Source organism: Gobius niger (assembly GCF_951799975.1).
Source record: "Gobius niger genome assembly, chromosome: 4".
NCBI classification, from domain to species: Eukaryota; Metazoa; Chordata; class Actinopteri; order Gobiiformes; family Gobiidae; genus Gobius; species Gobius niger.
The window spans coordinates 34,830,305-34,849,154 of record NC_136855.1 but is presented as its reverse complement, the minus strand read 5'-3'; the positions used below and the strand labels follow the sequence as shown (position 1 = coordinate 34,849,154).

Here is an 18,850-nt window from a genome sequence, read left to right as displayed (position 1 = left end):
TTGGGGTAAATCTGGCTGGAGTTCCTTGGGAGAGTTGGGATACGCCTCCCCCCGGGCCGGGCTGCCCTCCGCTCTGCTCTCATTGGTCCAGCTGCGCCCTGAGCCGACGGAACGCGAGAAACGGCCTCCCCCGGTTGGCCACGGCGGCTGCCCGTCACTGTCAAGGCATGAAACCCTACACGTGGTTTTAGGAGGAGGAAAAAAAAGGTTGGCTTCTATGCGGAGTGTGTAAACTCGTGTGGGGAGATTTGGAAGATTGGTGCCAGCCGCAAAAGCTCATTGTGTCTGTCTTCAGAGGTTTCCACGAAAAAGATCCGCTCGTGGTTACAATGTTCGAGCTGATGAGCGAGAGAGACGGGACCGTGCGCCGGGGCTGTCTTTACAGACACAGCAATATGTGCAGGAAGACATTGTGCAGAAACTGTACAGCTGCATGTGCTTAAAGGCCCTCTACTTGATTTGTCTCTGATACTTTTACAATCAGTTTATTGCAGACAAGACCCCTGGTGTTGTTTGCATCTGATATGTTTGCAGCAAAACATTTCAAATGTGCACACTCCCTTTTTTATTGTTTGTGAACCCATAATAAATCAGATGTTGGGCGTTTATTTTCTTGTACTAGAGGAAATGTCTATTGTCACCATGAAAAAGCAGATCACACTTTGTTATATAGCACATTTCTATCAGTCACTTGCATGAAAGTCAGAGTATATCAATGACAGTCTTGAGAGAGCTAGAAACGAGTTTGGACAGCAGCTAACAGTTTATCCTCGACTAAACTCTGAAAACGGGAGAACGTGAATAGAGACGTGCACGGCGTAGACACGAGCGAGAGGCAGTTGACCCCAGCCCCGGAGTGGACGATGTTGTTGCATATTTGAAATGGCGAGCGTGCGGCGTCTGGAGGACTAAATGCAGTGTGGCACTGCAGGCCATGGGCAGGAGGAGTGTGTTTGGCCCCCGGGGCCTGCAGCTCCTCTCAGGGGCCAGTGGGACCACCTTGAGGGCAGGACCCCCAGGCTGCGGTCAAATATGTGTTCCTAAGAATAGGCCACTATGAGACAGGCCACTGGGACACAGAGCAGGACAGCCCTCTCCTATTAGGCCACACCACGAGGCAGGCACAAAGTCAGAGGTTTGGTGCTGAGACCGGTACATTCTTCTGCGTGTTTGTCTCTCACGCTTTTAGTCTATTGAAATATTTAACCCGGTCTCAAAGCTAAAAATGAAAGAGGGGGTATGATGCTGTTTGCATGTATTTGGTGACATACATCTTTATCACATTGTTGGTTAGAAAATGCAATATCTAAAACAGCTTAACAAAATCCTCCACAGGAGCTACCATTAGCCCCTCCCATGCCTCCCCCTCTCGCTCCCCTTCGCTGTGCAGCTGTTTCAATGAAGAGGGGAGAAGAAAAGGAATATTCCTTTTACTTTATTCCTCGGGAGTGTTTTCACTTTGTGATGAGAGGATTAACCAAGTGATGGAGAGCAAAAGAATAGCCTTTTTAAAAGATTCAAAGATGTGCAAGTGGCGCAAAACAGCTGTGGGAATGTTTTTGAAAGAACAACATTATAACATGGTAAAAAGCTCTAAAAAGTACATTTTCTGTAACCCACCACCACCCTCTCCCCTTTAAAGAACCTGTGCTGGATTTTTTGAGATGGAATTGTAGTAATATTGTTTAAGCACACACTTGTGAAATTAGATGCTTTGTGCGCGTAATTATATTCCTTTTCTTCAGCTGCCTATTTGTAAGTCTAGCATTAGGCAACACCATCATTTTGTTGTTTACGTTCTGTGGTGAGGAAAGTATAACATTATATTCCTGCATTTTAATTGCCTCTTGCGAGGACACATCCACCGCGTGTGTTATTGCTTCAGAGTATTTCTGAAATCCTTTGGTTGAAGTAGTATATTTCTTCTGGTGACTTCTCAAATTTTCAGATTCTCGTTTTGAAGGACCGAAAGGCAGAAAACCCCTGTTGTCTCCCATTTAGTTGATTAGGCTTTCCAATGATCCAACTCACATTTCAAAAGGAGTAATGTGACGGCCCCTGTATGTGTGGGAGGGAGTTATGTCCTGCTGCTCCTCCCTCTTGTGTGCAGGTCCTCCACTGGTGACTGTAAATGAAACAGAGCACTACGGAAGTTTAAAAAAATTTTTTTTTATAGAAATCATGGCCATCACAAAGCTACGTTTCCCTTCATCACAGAGTAAAATAGTTCATTTACATCCATCACAGCATCAACAAAGGTATATGCTGTACACTCACTCTGTACGGCGCTGTGTTAAAGTGCAGCATAATAATACTCCACTGGTGTTTAACAGGGTCATTATAACTGAAATGTCTTTTTCAGTCGTCATTGGCAACAGCATTAGGCAAACAAAGACACAGCCAGATTTTGGAGTTAAAAGGGGACAAAGTGACACTTGTGAAATGAGCTGATTGGAAATAAGTTAAAAAAAATACTCATGACAACTTGATTTTTTTGACAAATCACCTGTATAGTTGTCACTAAATGTCTATCTGAATAGACACTTGATTTAAATATACAATACAGTCAGAATCAAACCCAATGGTGCAATTTCAGTATTGTGACAACACTTGTCACTTTCTGATGGAAAGGAAGTGAGATTTGTTTGTCTCATTGTGACAAAGTAGATATTTTGGCTTTATTTGCTAAACATATGGGACTGATCTTATGTTTCTAAACGCAGGCTTTATTTAGACTAAACGCTTCACGCTGATGAAGGGACGCACTGTGTAATCTTCAGCTCCAGCGTTGTTGGCGGTGAGTGAGGGGGTGCTGGTGTTTTGATCACGTTTCTGCAGCGTGTAGAGCCCCGTGTGGCGCTCTTCATCACCAAATCCAGTGGTATGTTCTCGCGGTCTTGGGACAGAGTGGAATAAAGATGGTACTTTGTCCTGTAGATGATGCAGCCTAATGGGCTCCACACACGGGAGTCGCTCAATTAATTTCCAAAGGGAACTAGCGCGACACAGCAAAAATCCTCCTCCCACTACGTGACAGGTGACATTCGTGCATGTGAAATTCCGTGCTTGTCCATATAGACCTGCACACCCGGGCTCGTGACTTGATACAAGAAAGTTGAGAAATGTTCAACTTCTGTCGCTGTCGCCTGACATGGGTTTGATCTGAGAAGGTACCATTTTTAACCATTTCCCAATATTAATCGGTTATCTAGCCATATTGTCAAATTCAGTTTTCAATGATAATATGGCAAAAAAAAAAAAAAATGCATTGCATTATTCTGTCATTGAGTGCCCTTTTTTGTATTTTACAGCATCATTTTGCTTTTTTTCCCTATTTGCACCAAATGCAAAACCACCTATATGCACAATATTGCTGGAAAAGTAAGTAAAATACCTTGTATGTATAGTTAACACATATTATATAAATAGAGTCTGAGAACAGTATAATATACCTGAATATCTTAAAGAAAGACCATACTATAATAAAAAACAAAAAATGTGTTTCATGAAAAATGTATTTCCCGTATGCTGGTTTTCATCCAGGAGGAAATGGATTCAGCCAGTCTCTGTCGCCTCCTGTGTGTCGAGCCCATAAATGCTGAAGGAAGTACATGAGGCCACGAGTGATGTGAGTGTAAAGATGAGCAGAAGTGACCACCAAGTGCGTGCTGCAGTCACACTACGCCTCAGTCGAACCCGTCTTTCTAAAGGCTCATTCATACTTCACAAGACGCAAGACGTTCTTGTTCTTGCACCCTGATCTGCAGAACAAAATGAGGTCCCTTTTGCCTTGTGGCCATGGAATCGTTTTGTCACTGACAGCAGTTTCATGGCTACAAGGCAACAGTGACTTCATTTGGTCTGCAGCTCAGTGTGCAAGAACAAGAACTTCTTGCGTCTTGTGAAGTATGAATGACCCTTAAGCCACGCCCCCACACTGTGGTCACGTAAGCACTGGCACACCGTTTGTTTGCACGTAAGATGTCACTCTCTTCTGTGCCAACGCTGTTGTTGCGCCAGGGAGAAGATCAGGCCCGTAATGCTTGCTGCGCATCGATTTTTTTTCCTTGACCCATCAAAGCCTTTACAGAGACAGATTCTTTTGATACAAGCAGTTTGAACTTATTTTAGATTGTCGACTTTGTGATAAAAGTTTATGATGAGACGTACTGCTAAAATGTTTCAAGAACATCCAGTCAACAAAAAGCTCACATTTTCAGTAAAAACAAAAGTAACTACATTGTACTTGAATTCTACAGAGGTTGCTTGAGTTGTGGTTTCTCAAAGAGCTTATGTGAATTTACAAATAGAAAGTTCTAACACTTTTACATGTTATATCGTATACAATACTTGGCTATTCTGTAAGAGTCGTGCCACCCTTATCTGTGGAAATGGTCTTTAAGCACAAGTCAGTCCCAAATGTGAAATGATTTTTGGACTCTGCAGTAAAGTTTTGTTCAGTACACAGTCTTGGCCGGGCAGTAGACGTGCGGAGGGGGCAGGAGCTCAGAGCAGCCGTTTTGAAGTTTCCCGTGGACCACACCTCCACGCTGACTCTGCAGCTCCTCCGCCTCCTCCTGCTCCTCCAGGCTCAGCTCCTCTTCACACTCATTGTCACTTCTCTCATCTCCCGTCAGCTGCAACACACAAATATTGTCCTCAATTCACCGCTGGGTTTGGTTTAGGAAGACACACTGATGAAGACAGTTAGAGTGACAGTATTCTGCAGCAAAGCGGGAACTTCTTCTGGGACACTGAGCTGGAGATGCCCCACTTTCGGCACAGTTACGAGTCTGATCTGAGTACAGACGCATGAGCAATGAGTTTAGAGGCACATTTCACTACTTTCAAGGTCACTGTCACAGATATGCTAACAAAAACTAGCTTGCAAGTTTGTAAAATTGATACAAATGCACAATTAGGTACACATTAGGTTTAGAATATGTCAAAGGAGGGCCACTGCTATCAGGTACAGGGCCTTTAAGCTCTTGACCCCCGCCTTAAAGGAACAGGCCACCATTTTTCAGGCGACCAAGATGTTGTTAGCATTTGGCCTCTCTCAATGTATTCCTATAGCTCCAAACGGGGTGAAGTTGGAAGCTACCACGTTCTTCCACGGGCACGCACAACAGACCAGACAGGTACGTATCAACTCGTCTAAGCTCAGGTAAGAACATATCTCAGTATGGAAAAACGGTGGCCTGTTCCTTTAACCGAGCACATTTTCTCCAGTTAACCTATTAGACCTATACAAAACATAATCAGAAAATTTTTGTCACGCTGTTGCCGCGGGTTTTTATTCACATTTTTTGAATATTTGAGTTTTTTATGGTGTTTTCATAGTTTTTTGTTGCATTTTTGTCAATTTTTGTCCCTTTTTTAATTGTGTTATTGTTGCGTTTTCATCCTCATTTTCATCGTTTTTTTTTTTTTTTTTCAAGAAGCTTTTAGATTTGGATAATACCAAACTGGAGATAATGAAAAAGAAAAGAGAATGGAAAAGGGTCAAATTAGCAACAAAAATTAGAAGTAAATGAGGATGAAAACGCGACAAAAAAGCATCAGAAGAGCGACAAAAACACACTAAAAAAGTGACAAGAAAGCTGTGAGAAAGCAACAAAACAGTTGCAAAAAAAGAGACAAAACACACCAAAAAATTGACAAAAATGCAGCAAAAAAAGCAACAAAAATACAGCAAAAAGTGACAAAAACACAGCAAAAAAGCGACAAAAAAGTGACAAAAACGAGACGTAGAGGAGGATGTAACAAAAGCGGCAAAACAGCAACTAAACTCAACAAAACAGGTGACAAGAAAGTGATGAAACAGCGACAAAGAAAAAGAGGGACCACAACTCGAGATCTGTTTTGTAGGTCTTAGCTTTCAAATGAGGCATTACACTGGCCTATAGGCTGTGAGCTCTTGTCAAGAAGATGGTAGATTTGGGTGGAGAAAATGTGGGCGGGGTGGGGGGTTAAGATGGTTGTCATGACGACGTCACCAGCGTGCTACCTCTGACTGTTTCCCCTTGTATTTCAGTTTCAGTAGAAGTCTTTGAGGGTCTGTACTTTACCAGTATTTGTGTTGGGAACTTTTCACAAGATAAACATCACATTCTCTGCTCCACTACATTTCTACAAAGGCTCCAAAGTAAACAAATGAGTCCGTGTGTGTGTGTGTGTGTTTTTAAAGCCTAAGAATGGACACTCTATGAACAGTAGGTGGCGCTGTGCAGATGTGCTGTCAAATTAAGTGAATCCAGGCCCCTTCTTTTGAGTTAAAGAAGCTTTTTTGTTGACTTATTTAAACGGATTAACTTTTCTACAGCAAATACTTGACAACTTCAACTTTTATTCTGTCGTTCTGCAATTTGGACCGGCCTTATTTCCACTCGCTTTCAGCAAGGGAAACAGTCTGGTTATTTTCCTTCCCTTTTCCGTCCTCCGTCTAACCCTGAGCCAGGTCACGACACCATAAATTGCACTTTCATAAATCTAAGCTCTTGTGAAGCAGGTCGTGATCGCCGGGAGGAGAACTGACCTTGCCAAAGAGGAACTTGTTGACCATGCGGAGGATGAGGTAGGCCCAGAACACGTGGAGGCCCTGCAGCACCAGCAGCACCGCGTTGAAGAAGTAGTATCCAAAGAAGGGAGGGTAGTACAGGGGCGGGTACACCCAGGTGCAGTGGATCAACCTGGGGGTTAAAGAATGAATACAACGTGCAGGTGAACAGAGAGAAACTGATTTAGTTTGAAACTTTTGCTGTAGATTCATGCTTCACTTAATTTGATCTATAAAAATGCTGAAAAATTGCATATATATGTTTTGGTTAGGTTTGGGGTTAGAGGAGATTATAAATGAATGAATGAATTAATTAATTAAACTTTGACTTTAACATGGGGATATCTTGTTTAATTTTTTTGAATAAGTTAGGTATTAGTGAGAAAATCCTATCAAATGACCTGACTTTTTTTTGCAGTGAACTAGATACTAAAAAGAACATCCCTCAGAGGCCTCTTAACCCCCGCCTGAGCCAGTTTGGCATTACCCAAATCTAAAAGCTTCTGGAAGAAAGCGTCAAAAAAAGCGACAGAAACGAGGATGAAAATTTTAAAAAAGAAAAGAAAAAACCCCCCAAAACAACGACAACAACAGGTCGACAAAAACACGATTAAAAAGTGATGAGAAAACAAACAAAAAGGAGCCACAAAGAAGCAACAAAAGAACAACAACAAACGCAACAATAACCCAATTAAACACATGACAAAAGAGCGGCAAAAAAGCAGGGGGGAAAAAAAGCGACAAAAGCAACAAAAAACGACAAAAAAACGACCAATAAGCTTGAAAAATGTGACACTAACGCGGCGACGAGGCAACAAAATAGTCACAATCAGGTTTTTTTAGGTCTTAGCTTTCAAATGAGGCAGTCGAGAAGATTTTAGATTTGGGCAAAGCTGAACTGGAGAAAATGCGCTTTGTTAAGGCAGGCGGAATGAGGTTAAGAGCCTAAGAGAAAAATAGATTCAAAAATTCACATTTAAAACAATGGACAAACACAGACTTATTCCATTTCTTAAAGGGGCTAGATGCAAATTGGCCATTTTATACTCACTACTGCCACCTCAGGTCATACGTGTAACTGCAGCTTCTATTTGTGCATGACAGTCAATTCGGACCCGAAGTAACAGCTTTTGAGTGAATAGGTCTGGGCTCATTCTACACATTAGGACATGGCTGGCGCATGTAGGGGGAGGAAAATACATCATTTTAACATTTTTAAACTCTGTATAGTCCCTTTAAAGCTACCTGACTTGTTGTTGTTGCAGAGTAGATTTATTTTTGCCACCTCACAGTATGTTGTAAACACAGCAAAAGAACAGATGTTGTTGCTTTGTCCTCAACTAAATATTTAATAAGCGATGGAAGATAGAAGTAGAATTTAAATCAGTGCAATTTCTCTTTTCACTTTGCCACCGCTCAAAGCTGCACAAGGCTGTAAAACACGCAAACATTAATTTGCTTTTAATAATTTGGATGTGCAAAAGTGACCTGACCCTAGTCTAACTTCTCTACATTTTAGTTCTTTGTTTGGTTTATCTCACTCAAACCAGTGCACTCTACATGGTCTTAAGGCGAGACACTGCAGGTGAATAGGGAAAAAAAATATATTTACAGATATCAATTTGAAACTTTTAAAAATACATTGCAAGTTTTCGGTCATTTGTGGTGTTTTATGCCTAAAAATGCCCCAAATTTCCCATCTTTTCGGCGACGAAATCTGAATAATGGATAGAGCTGCATTCAAATGCATGGTTTCATTTCATTGATAAATGAGTTGCCAAGCCTTTTTCAGAGGGGATTTTGGATATCTTGTTTAGTTTTAAAATTAGCTGTTTTTTAGTGGAAACAATTTGTAAAAAATTCATTTTCGCCTTTTTTTTTTGACATTCAAAACTCAATAAATGGGGCCAGGGATTAAATAATAAAAAATCCCTCAGAAATAATCTTCCAAATATTGTTCAGTCCAAGGCTGGAAAATTTGAAGTCTTTTGGTCCTACTGACGTGGACATAGTGTCGCCACAATGACAGAAAAATGTGTTTTGAGAAAAAGGCCCTTGAAATGGGGGGGACATTGAATCAGCGCAATATCTAAACATGTTATTGTGAGGATTAGGAATATTTTCTGTTTCCAGGTGAAAGCTTGTATGTTCAGAGACCAATTTGGCCCAAAAAATTGAAAAAATTGAGTTTTGCCTGTAATCTGTCGTTCTGCACTTTGGACTGGCCTAATTTCCATTAACTTTAATTCTTACTGTGAAAGTGTTCAGGATCAGAATAGTGTGCTCTGATCGTGAGCTTACCAGAAAGGGAAAATGACGAGCCGCGTCCCCATGAACACTGCGGCAAACAGGACAAAGAGGCTCTGGCACACTCGCTCCCATTTGGCGTAGTTAAATAACTTGGCCGACTGAAACATAGCAGTAGTTAGTTAGTTAAGTTGGAGCTTTTATTGCACTAAAGAGTGAACATCTGTGGAGCTGTGGCTAACCTCCAGAAGCACATCAGAGGCATCGTGCACCAGCATGACCAGCGTGCCCACACGGATGTAGTTCACGCACCAGGAGAAGGACAGTAGCACCAGGGTGGCACAGTGGTGGACGATCTGCTCCCTGAAGTCCTGGATGGAAACAAATATTCCCAACAGGAACAAAACTGATATTATTTGATATTTCTACTCATCTGGGTGAGAGAATAAACAATGGTGTCGGAGAGGATGAAAAATGGGCAGGGGTCTGGACTGATTTAATTCTATTCTCTATCTGTCATGCATTGCTGGAATGTAATAATGACTAAATTAAGGTTAACCTCTTAACTCCCGCCTGAACCGAGAGCATTTTCTCCTGTTCAGCTTTACCCAAATCCTGTAGGCCAGTGTAACACCTCATTTGAAAGCTAAGACCTACAAAACTAAATTGATCTTTTTCCCCACATCATCAGATTTTTTTTCATCATTTTTTAGATTTTTTTTGTCAAATTATTCACATTTTTTTGTCAAATTCTTATCACTTTTTGTCAATTTTTTGTCACTTTTTCGTCCATTTTTTCTAAATTTTTCGTCAAATTTTTCTCACTTTTTCCACATTTTCATTTTTGTTTTCGTCTCAGTTTTGTTGCTATCTTCACACCTTTTTTCCAGAAGCTTTTGGATTGGGGTAAAGCTGGAGAAAATGTGCTCGGTTCAGGTGGGAGTTAGGGGGTTAAATGGCGTCAAAATTGCGCGAATTAAGGAATTTTTGCTGATTTGGACTCTTTGAACATACTTGAAAAGACAAGTTGCTTTATTGTGTTTCAAGCTAAATATGGCTTGTTCTGTCACAAGCCATATTTAGCTTAAAACGCAATAAAGTAACTTGGACACCCTATACCTGATCTGTTTTCCTAGAGGAACATAATTTGTTTTGTCCTCCAGGACCGTCAGCGTATTGTAAACTGATATGTGGAGGAAAAAAACACTGTGCGTCTAAGCATTTGCATCAATTTCATGACAATTGAATTTACTCGCACTCTCTTTCATTGTTTGTAAAAAAAAATAAAAAATCAGGCATAGGGCCTTTAAAATAATACAAACAACCCTTCAAATAATACAGAAAAAAAATCAAAGGCAAGACAAACAAACAACAAATCTTATTCTAAGATACGATAAGATAAGATAGCCTTTAAATGTACTTGTTACACGCAGCTCTTAGACACTCAGGGTGAGCAAATAGGCAGGAAATGTGAGGAAACCTTCGCAGACACGGGGAGAACATGCAAACTCCACACAGGAAGGCCCCGTCCCAGGTGGGAATCGAACCTGGACCTTCTAGCTGTGAACCACGAGCGCTAACTGCTGCGCTACCGTGCCGCCCATAATGGTATATAATAAGTAAACAGACTATAATAAAAAAGTTGTAGTCAGTGTTAGCAGGGCAGGTTTACATCAGAGTGCAAGGCTGTTCTATTTACTCAAAATACACATAAACGCTCTAACATCGAGCATTATTATATCCTTTCCTCATCTAAATTATTTTTCCACTTAATATTGTTTTGTAATTTGTTTGTGTCACTTTGGCCACCAGTAAATTGCTTTATACCTAAAGTATGGATACTGTATAAGGAATTGTACTTCTTAGAGTAGTTTTATCGTATGGTACTTCTCCTTGAGAAGAAGAAGAAGAAGATCTTTATTTATATAGCGCCTTTCACAGACATATAGTCACAAAGCGCTTTACATGAGACAGTGTGCAGTTTCACTCCACACTTGGTGGTGGTAAACTACGTTTGTAGCTTCAGTTTCCCCTGGGGGAGACTGTCAGACTGTTGAGTAACATTATAATGAGGTATCTCTTCTCTTACTTGAGTAAAAATAATGGTGAGTAAATATTTAACGCAAATGCTTCATTTTGATCAATGAAATATAGCTCGCCTCATGCACCTTGTTCTTTAGAATTATTTAGTTTTTTTCTGTATTTGCTGCCATTTTCTGACACACTGACTCACGGAAAAACTTCAGAACAATATTTGCAACAAGCTTTTTCAGGGAGGTAAAAGCATTTACGATGTAGTCCGTATAGATGTAAATTATTAAAATATATAAGTAAATGCAGTAACATAATGTGACCGACCTTTCGTTTGATGTCGAAGGCCACACTGAGGGCCAACGAGCCGTAGAAGCTCAGCTCCAGAATGTAGTACCAATACTGGGAGTCCAACATGGACTGCAGACCGAGGGAAAAGATCACAGACTCAGGGTGAGGATTTCCATAATAACATAAGCTCATTTTTTGATGCTTTTGATAATTTTCTCATAATATCCGTAACAGACCTGTTTAGGAAAGTCTGTCCATACTTCTCGAGTGTCGTAGAACCATGCTTTCTGCAAACATGAAGACAACAGGAACACCAACTTTATCTATGTTTTTTAAAGGTAAAACATTGAATAAAACTCTCTCACTCACGTCGTAAAGTGCAAGAATTCCCCCGACAAAGGCACACAGGTAAAAGGCGAACCTCCAGCTGTGGACACGAGTGGATTTGTGATTGTGGCGATGAGGAAGAGTGACGTGAAGGTGTTTCCATAGCACTCACCACGCCTCTGTGAACTTCCTGAGCACGCCGGGCTGGTCCATGCACCTCCGCCTCCGGAACCAGCGCTCCACCTGTCGGACGCTCAGCCCTGTCTTCTTACTCAGGCCCGACACGTCTGCCTGAGAGAGGCACGGGTTACAAACAGCACAAGAGCCTTCTCTCCAAGTGCGGTCGGCTCTCTCTAAAGATCAGGGGTGTCCAAACTCTTTCCATCAAGGGAAAAGTATTGAAGTTTATAGGATGTTGAGGGTCACAAACCAGTGGTCAACGCAGTGAAACATTTAACTGGATGCATTAAAGAGTGGTTTTAACTGTGTCCCAGACTTGAAAACTTAATGCAGCTCCATCTCACAGAAAAAATGCTAGTTTTTAAAGCTATAATTAGGCAGAATGATTACATTTGCAGTAAAAAGTACCATCTCTGGTGATGTGTAGCATTTCTACAAAAAACTTTAGGACCACCAAAAATAGGACTGAGGTGCCGCACTCTCTGAGCCACTTTTTCCTATACACAGACATACAAGTAATCAAAGAATGGCTTTTTGATGTGGATCTGATGATCAGGTCCACATCAAAAAGCCACATCAGGTCCTGATTTAGTCAACATCTCCATGGAGACGAGCAGGAGAGGTCGAGCTCCCAGTAAAGTTACAGCTGAGCCCCTCACAGCAAGCACATGTTTGGTCATTTGTAGGTGTTTTTCTGTCCTCAAAATGACTCACTCGGTAGCCCACTGCAGTGTTAGGGGAATGCCTCTTCCTAACACAAACCTTCACGAGTTCCTTTCCCTGGCCATTCGTATCCATTCACTGACCCTCTGGTAAAACAATTCACATGCCCTCAATGCTGCTCGGGTGTCTGCTCTGGGCTGTACCTGTGAGGGCTGTACCTGTGAGGGCTGTACCTGTGAGGGCTGTACCTGTGAGGGCTGTACCTGAGAGGGCTGTACCTGTGAGGGCTGTACCTGTGAGGGCTGTACCTGTGAGGGCTGTACCTGTGAGGGCTGTACCTGTGAGGGCTGTACCTGAGAGGGCTGTACCTGTGAGGGCTGTACCTGTGAGGGCTGTACCTGAGAGGGCTGTACCTGTGAGGGCTGTACCTGTGAGGGCTGTACCTGAGAGGGCTGTACCTGTGAGGGCTGTACCTGTGAGAGCTGTACCTTTGAGAGCTGTACCTGTGAGGGCTGTACCTGTGAGGGCTGTACCTGTGATGGCTGTACCTGTGAGGGCTGTACCTGTGAGGGCTGTACCTGTGAGGGCTGTACCTGAGAGGGCTGTACCTGTGAGGGCTGTACCTGTGATGGCTGTACCTGTGAGGGCTGTACCTGTGAGGGCTGTACCTGTGAGGGCTGTACCTGTGAGGGCTGTACCTGTGATGGCTGTACCTGGGAGGGCTGTACCTGTGATGGCTGTACCTGGGAGGGCTGTACCTGTGATGGCTGTACCTGGGAGGGCTGTACTTATACCTGTGAGGGCTGTACCTGTGAGGGCTGTACCTGTGACGGCTGTACCTGGGAGGGCTGTACCTATACCTGTGAGGGCTGTACCTGTGAGGGCTGTACCTGTACCTGTGAGGGCTGTACCTGTGAGGGCTGTACCTGTACCTGTGAGGGCTGTACCTGTGAGGGCTGTACCTGTGAGGGCTGTACCTATACCTGTGAGGGCTGTACCTGTGAGGGCTGTACCTGTGAGGGCTGTCTGCTCAGTTTACAGTAATAATTTTCCAGAATAGGATTTTCTTCTGTTTGGACCCGGATCCTCCTCTTGACCCCTGCCGCCAGCGCTACAGGTGTGGCTACCCACCTGGAAATGTAGACATAACACAAGGACTGGTTAACTGTGAGTAAAAATAGTGCAGTTTGTGTTTAATGATCACAACCTGGAAGTTACCATGACGACCAATACCACCAAGTTGACGAAACTTGAATTTGTGTGTGAACAATGCGCGGCTTACTCACCATGGTAACTCTCTCCACAGGTAATGATAGGTTACCTCTCGAACATGAAGCGGACGAGCAGGAAGGCCAGCGTGAAGGGGATGGCGACGTACAGGTGCGAGGCCTTGGCGTACACCCTGCCCTCCCTGTCCTCCAGATCGGCCCATGTCAGGTTCGCCGGGAGCCAGAGGCGATCCCACCAGAACCACTCGTACATGTGGCCCAGCATGCTCTGGAGAGACACATGGGAACAGGTGATGTATCTGGATAAAAATGGCATGTAACGATCAAGCATAGTGTTTTCTAACAACGGGCCTCATTCATGAAACGATCAAGGCCGTCTTAAGTAGATTTTTGGCATTCACAAACTGCGTTCTTAGCTAAAAGCGTTCTTCTGGAAGAACAAATCCTCAGAACAGACATGAGGACTCTATTCTACAGCTTTAGAATATTATCTAAGTCAAAACAGACTTAAAAATTTGAATTCCTTTCTCGTGGTCAATATAATATTTGTACACATTTTTCCATTTACACATGAAATTATTTTGGAGAATGACAGTGATCAGTTTGTTATTATTACTATGATGTAACCAGACAAACAAAACAAAATTCTGCACTGAAGTAAGACAAGCAAGAGTATTTAAAAAGTACTGTGTGATAAATTTACGACACAATGTTACTCAAGCAGGACGCATGTACCTGAGTACTTCTAAGGATGATGTTGTCATGCCCTTAGATGTGAGTGTAATAGGTGCAGAGACTTTTTTTTTTTTTGCTGTAACCTGACAATTGACATCTCTTTGTTCTTTTTAAACTAACGCCTTTTGTGTATTGTCCTTGATCAAATAAATCAATTAAAATGTCCTTAGTCAATATGATGTGTTTTCCGTGTTTTTGTGAGGTTCAGTGGATTGTTTACTGCAGAGAGTCCACAGTACGTTTGTTAGTGTGATATCACACACAATAAATAACTACCTCCGGGTCCAGTCTGTTGAGAGTTCCATAGATAAACACAGCAAAAAATACAACTTTATCTGAATCTCCTGCTGAAATAACAACAGATAAAAGGACAAAAAACATTTCACACCACATTTGAACATTATAGCTCACCATTTCTCCAGGCAAAATGAAGATATTTTTATATTTAAAATAAGTCTTCATTGTGTATGGAAAAAATAATTTGATAGTTAATGCCAGAAAAGCCTTACTAATGAGTAAATGCAATATTTCTTTGTGATCAGATGTTTAAAAAGATCCTTGTTGTTGGCTCTACAGACCCAGAAGAAGAGCAATTACATCATTACCTAAAGCAGTACTAAGTAACTCTTCCCCCTAGAGGCCATAAGCGCAACTGCAGGTGTAGTAGCAAGTTATGATTTTTTAACTTATTAATTGTCATACTACGCTGACAGGAAAGGCGAAGGGAGAGAGGGTTATTGTGCATCCAATTATACAATGGAAATATTTTTTTTCACTCAAACTTTGCTGTAAATACTGTTTAAAGTGACGTTAGCCCGCAGTTAGCTTTGCCCGTTAGCTTCTTCATGATTCCATTAGTGTGTATTGCTTTCTCCGGTGGCAGTCAAGTTGCAAACATGGTTTTCTGTCCAGAGACACCAGGGGGAGATGAAAGACCCTCCAATCATCCCATAAACACTTGTACTATCCCCACAGGGACTACGAAAAGGATTTATTAAGGTAAACACGTTACTTAGTACTGCTTTAACAAACGTACGGTCCTGAAGAAAACAGCTAGCTAATGAGCTAAAGACATTTGAGAGCGACACATTTCTTCTTCTTTTAACACACTGAAGAGGCACCAAGAGTCCCCACACCTGCAGCACACTGGAGGCGTCACAAGTGGAGCTACAGGAAACAAGGAAAGGACAAAGGAGACGGTATCCGGGAAAGACTCACAGCTAGCACGCCTTCTATCCTACTAGTGTCCTGGCTAATGGACGTTCATTGTAGTATAAAACAGATTAACTGCTCAGCTCTTCCCAGAAGATGGTGGCTGCACAAGAGGCAGGAGCTGACCAGTGCAGGACACCACGCTCTGAAACTGTGACAAACCCAGGAGGCGGTGCACAGTTTCAGAGGATCAAAGCAGCACTGAAGGCAGCCAGCCAGGTTTCCTCCACGGGCTACGGTTTCCACTCCCTCCAAAAACATGCTGGTCAGGTTGACCCACAGTGGTGGCGCGGCTCAGTCGCAGCGGCTCAGGACTAACACCTGAACACAATTTTGTTGTACGTTTGCACAATGACAAATAAACCACTTACTTACTATGTACTTAATTGCCATGAAAAAGAGGGTAAATGGTAATTAAGCTTTTTAGCTTCTAAGGAACTCTTTGTGAATCTGAACCTCTATGCTCCAGAAACTCCTGAAAATCATACTTTCATGAATGAGGCCCATTGTTTTTTTTTTATTCGAGCATCGATCACAGGGTTGACTATTAACAGCTATCAAAAGTATTTATCAACTAACAATGGAACCAATCAAAGTCCTGAAACACCAGTTGAGAAACACTGGACTCAACTTATTCCTTACACTCCTAAATCCTGACACATCCAGTTTCTTTGAGGGGTGGGTTTGCTTGTATACGCTTCACAACTTTCACGGAACAAAGCACAGATAACACAAACAATAGGGTGCTGACATTGCACCAGCGCTACTTTCGGGTTTGTGATCGCTAAAAACATTGTCCATAACGATCTGCTTCACCACCACAATGTTTGGAAAAAACACTATAATATACTGCAACAAAAAATGATTTTGCTGCACAGGGAGAATTACAAAGCAGGTACAGTCCGTTTTATATTGTTAGCAGGCGTGGTGTTTCCTGACATGAAGGGGCCTTGACGTTGGGAATGGCTGTTGTCGACAATATACAGTCGCCTTGTCCAAACACGGGACAGTTAAAACACCATTAAGTCCTGTTACCTGCCCCGCCCCTCTGCACATGGCTCTGTTTACAAAGCAAATATTGACCTAGAGATCACTCCCTTGTTCTGTGCTGCAGGCAGAAAAGCCTCGTAAAGTCAATTAGGATGACACTGTAGATACAAGATGCACATTTTTTTTTAAAAAGGAAAAAGGACTTCACAAACAAACTGTGTTCCTGCAATCAGCCGAGGGCCCTGATGTGCGCTGCCCACATCAACAGAGTCATATCTGAAACTGTATTGACACAACACACAGTGATCGCCTTCTCCCTGTTTCCAGCGACTCCAGGCAGAGCGAGTCGTGCTCTGTACAGTCTGTTAATCATTATTTTATTTGTCTTTCAATAATATCTGCAGTGTAAAACCCACAAAGCTATGTTGGGTGTTCCCGCTAAAATCCAAAATCTCAGCCACAGTTTTAGACAAGGTCATCCAAGCTTAGACTCGGTTTAATCCCAGTTTTACATGGGTAGATTAGTCCTACACTTTGTGTCGCCATGTGTTCCATGGTTTAGTCCTGATGTACAGTAAGTCTCTTGTTGCCGGTTTAGCCCTTGATCAAATAAACGTTGGTCATCAGAAAGGAATATTTTCATTATCACTCCCTCGGAACTGGTTTAGACTTGTAAGATAAGAATTAATAACAGAGCAAAGAAATTCACAAAGGCAGCTCTTAAGAAAACACAAGGGGCAAAGAAAATGTGCAATTGAAGAAGGACAAGGTAAGTGTTAAAACAAGCAATAACAGATTAGACCTTTGTTATGTGCAATGAAAAGAAAAGGAAAGAAAAGAAAAGAAAAGAAAAGAAAAGAAAAGAAAAGAAAAGAAAAGAAAAGAAAAGAAAAGAAAAGAAAAGAAAAGAAAAGAAAAGAAAAGAAAAGAAAGCAATTAGTATAAATAAATGTACATTTAGGTCAAAATAGGAACATAAAATCAATTTGGCAGTGCAAAGAAATATGTTATAGATGTTTACAGTCATGGTGATACTTGTGACAGGTAAATACAGAAGTTATTGAGCCTAGTTTATATTCCTAGGATGGTTTTAAGCTCAAATGTAGCCCATAATAATAGTAGTTAATCAGACTTATTAAAAAAAAGAAAAAAAATCACATCTCATACTAGTGCTACAGGTGTCCAGTAACATTACCGAGTGAAATCCCTCTAAAAACTAATCCCGCTGTCCTTCTACAGTTGCTTATCAAGGAACTTACCTGACGCAGCAGCGGAGAGCTCTGGGTGACAAGTGTTTGTCCTGGATTTTCAGCACTGTTCCCAGCCGCCGTTCCTTTGTTTGACATTCTTCAGGTCACACCCAGGCGGACACGATCACCTGGGAACCCCCCCCTTACACCAGTGCAAACACAATAGCTGTACTTCAATATGGGTCCGGTGTCTGGTGACGCCACTGCCCTCAGTAACGCATGTGCAGCAGCTACAGTCAGCCACAGTCAGCCACAGTCAGCCACAGTCAGCCACAGTCAGCCACAGTCAGCCAGTTTTATTGCACCATGACAGGGCCTGTTTAACACTTCATATGTACAATATCAATATATGTGTCACATGCTTTGCCACAAAAGGAAACAGTTCTTGGTTAGACTTTACGTCAGTGAATGGTGTGGTATAAGTGTAATAACACGGTCATAACCATTCCTTTTTTAATACAAACATGTACTGTTCTTACATACAGCTTTTATTGGACTTTAATTGGATATTCAAATGTATTGATACACACATTTGGAATGAATTTAAAGACAGTCTATGTGTTAGAGAAATAACAATGGTGTTCGAGAGGATAGATGAATGACAGGCAGCAGTCTGGATGTCTTATGCAGGAGAAGTTTATTTACCATCGGTGCGGGACCCGGAGACATGAACTCGAGACACTGCGCTAGTCCTACCATTTAAGTCCGTCTATGCTTCCACAGAAGAGGGATAAATACCCTCTCAGAGCGTCATACTGATACGCAAGCATTCAGTGGCAGAGAGTGGGCGCCTGAGCACCACAGTCAAGGCTATGACAGAGATAGTACGACTGTACAGCCTGACCCAGTATGATAAATAGCGATTTAATGTTATCCTCTAACACTATGTATTTTGTGAATGGATTTAGTGGGACCCCAGGATGAATAGCGACAGCATGACTGCGCAAATGGGGATCCTTTAAACAAACAAACAAACAAACAAACAAACAAACAAACAAACAAACAAACAAACAAACAAACAAACAAACCATAGCATTGTATGAATGAGCAGTCTCCTCTATAAAAAAAACTCACAGAATATATTTTTGTGAATGTTTTCTGAGATATTACACTATATTCTGAGATGTTGATCTGAG

The 18,850-nt window shown here is 42.0% G+C and overlaps 1 protein-coding gene across 1 annotated transcript; it reads right to left on the bottom strand.

The window, feature by feature from the left end:
- Nucleotides 1–4,457: 4,457 nt before the first annotated feature.
- On the bottom strand, nucleotides 4,458–17,810 carry cers3a (ceramide synthase 3a; the record flags this gene model as incomplete). Its single annotated transcript, XM_079554532.1, has 11 exons — nucleotides 4,458–4,637; nucleotides 6,539–6,692; nucleotides 8,861–8,967; nucleotides 9,049–9,177; nucleotides 11,165–11,257; nucleotides 11,365–11,415; nucleotides 11,498–11,555; nucleotides 11,628–11,746; nucleotides 13,312–13,429; nucleotides 13,620–13,795; nucleotides 17,724–17,810. The coding sequence occupies 11 exons, from the start codon at nucleotides 17,808–17,810 to the stop codon at nucleotides 4,458–4,460; spliced, it is 1,272 nt and encodes a 423-aa protein (XP_079410658.1).
- Nucleotides 17,811–18,850: the final 1,040 nt, after the last annotated feature.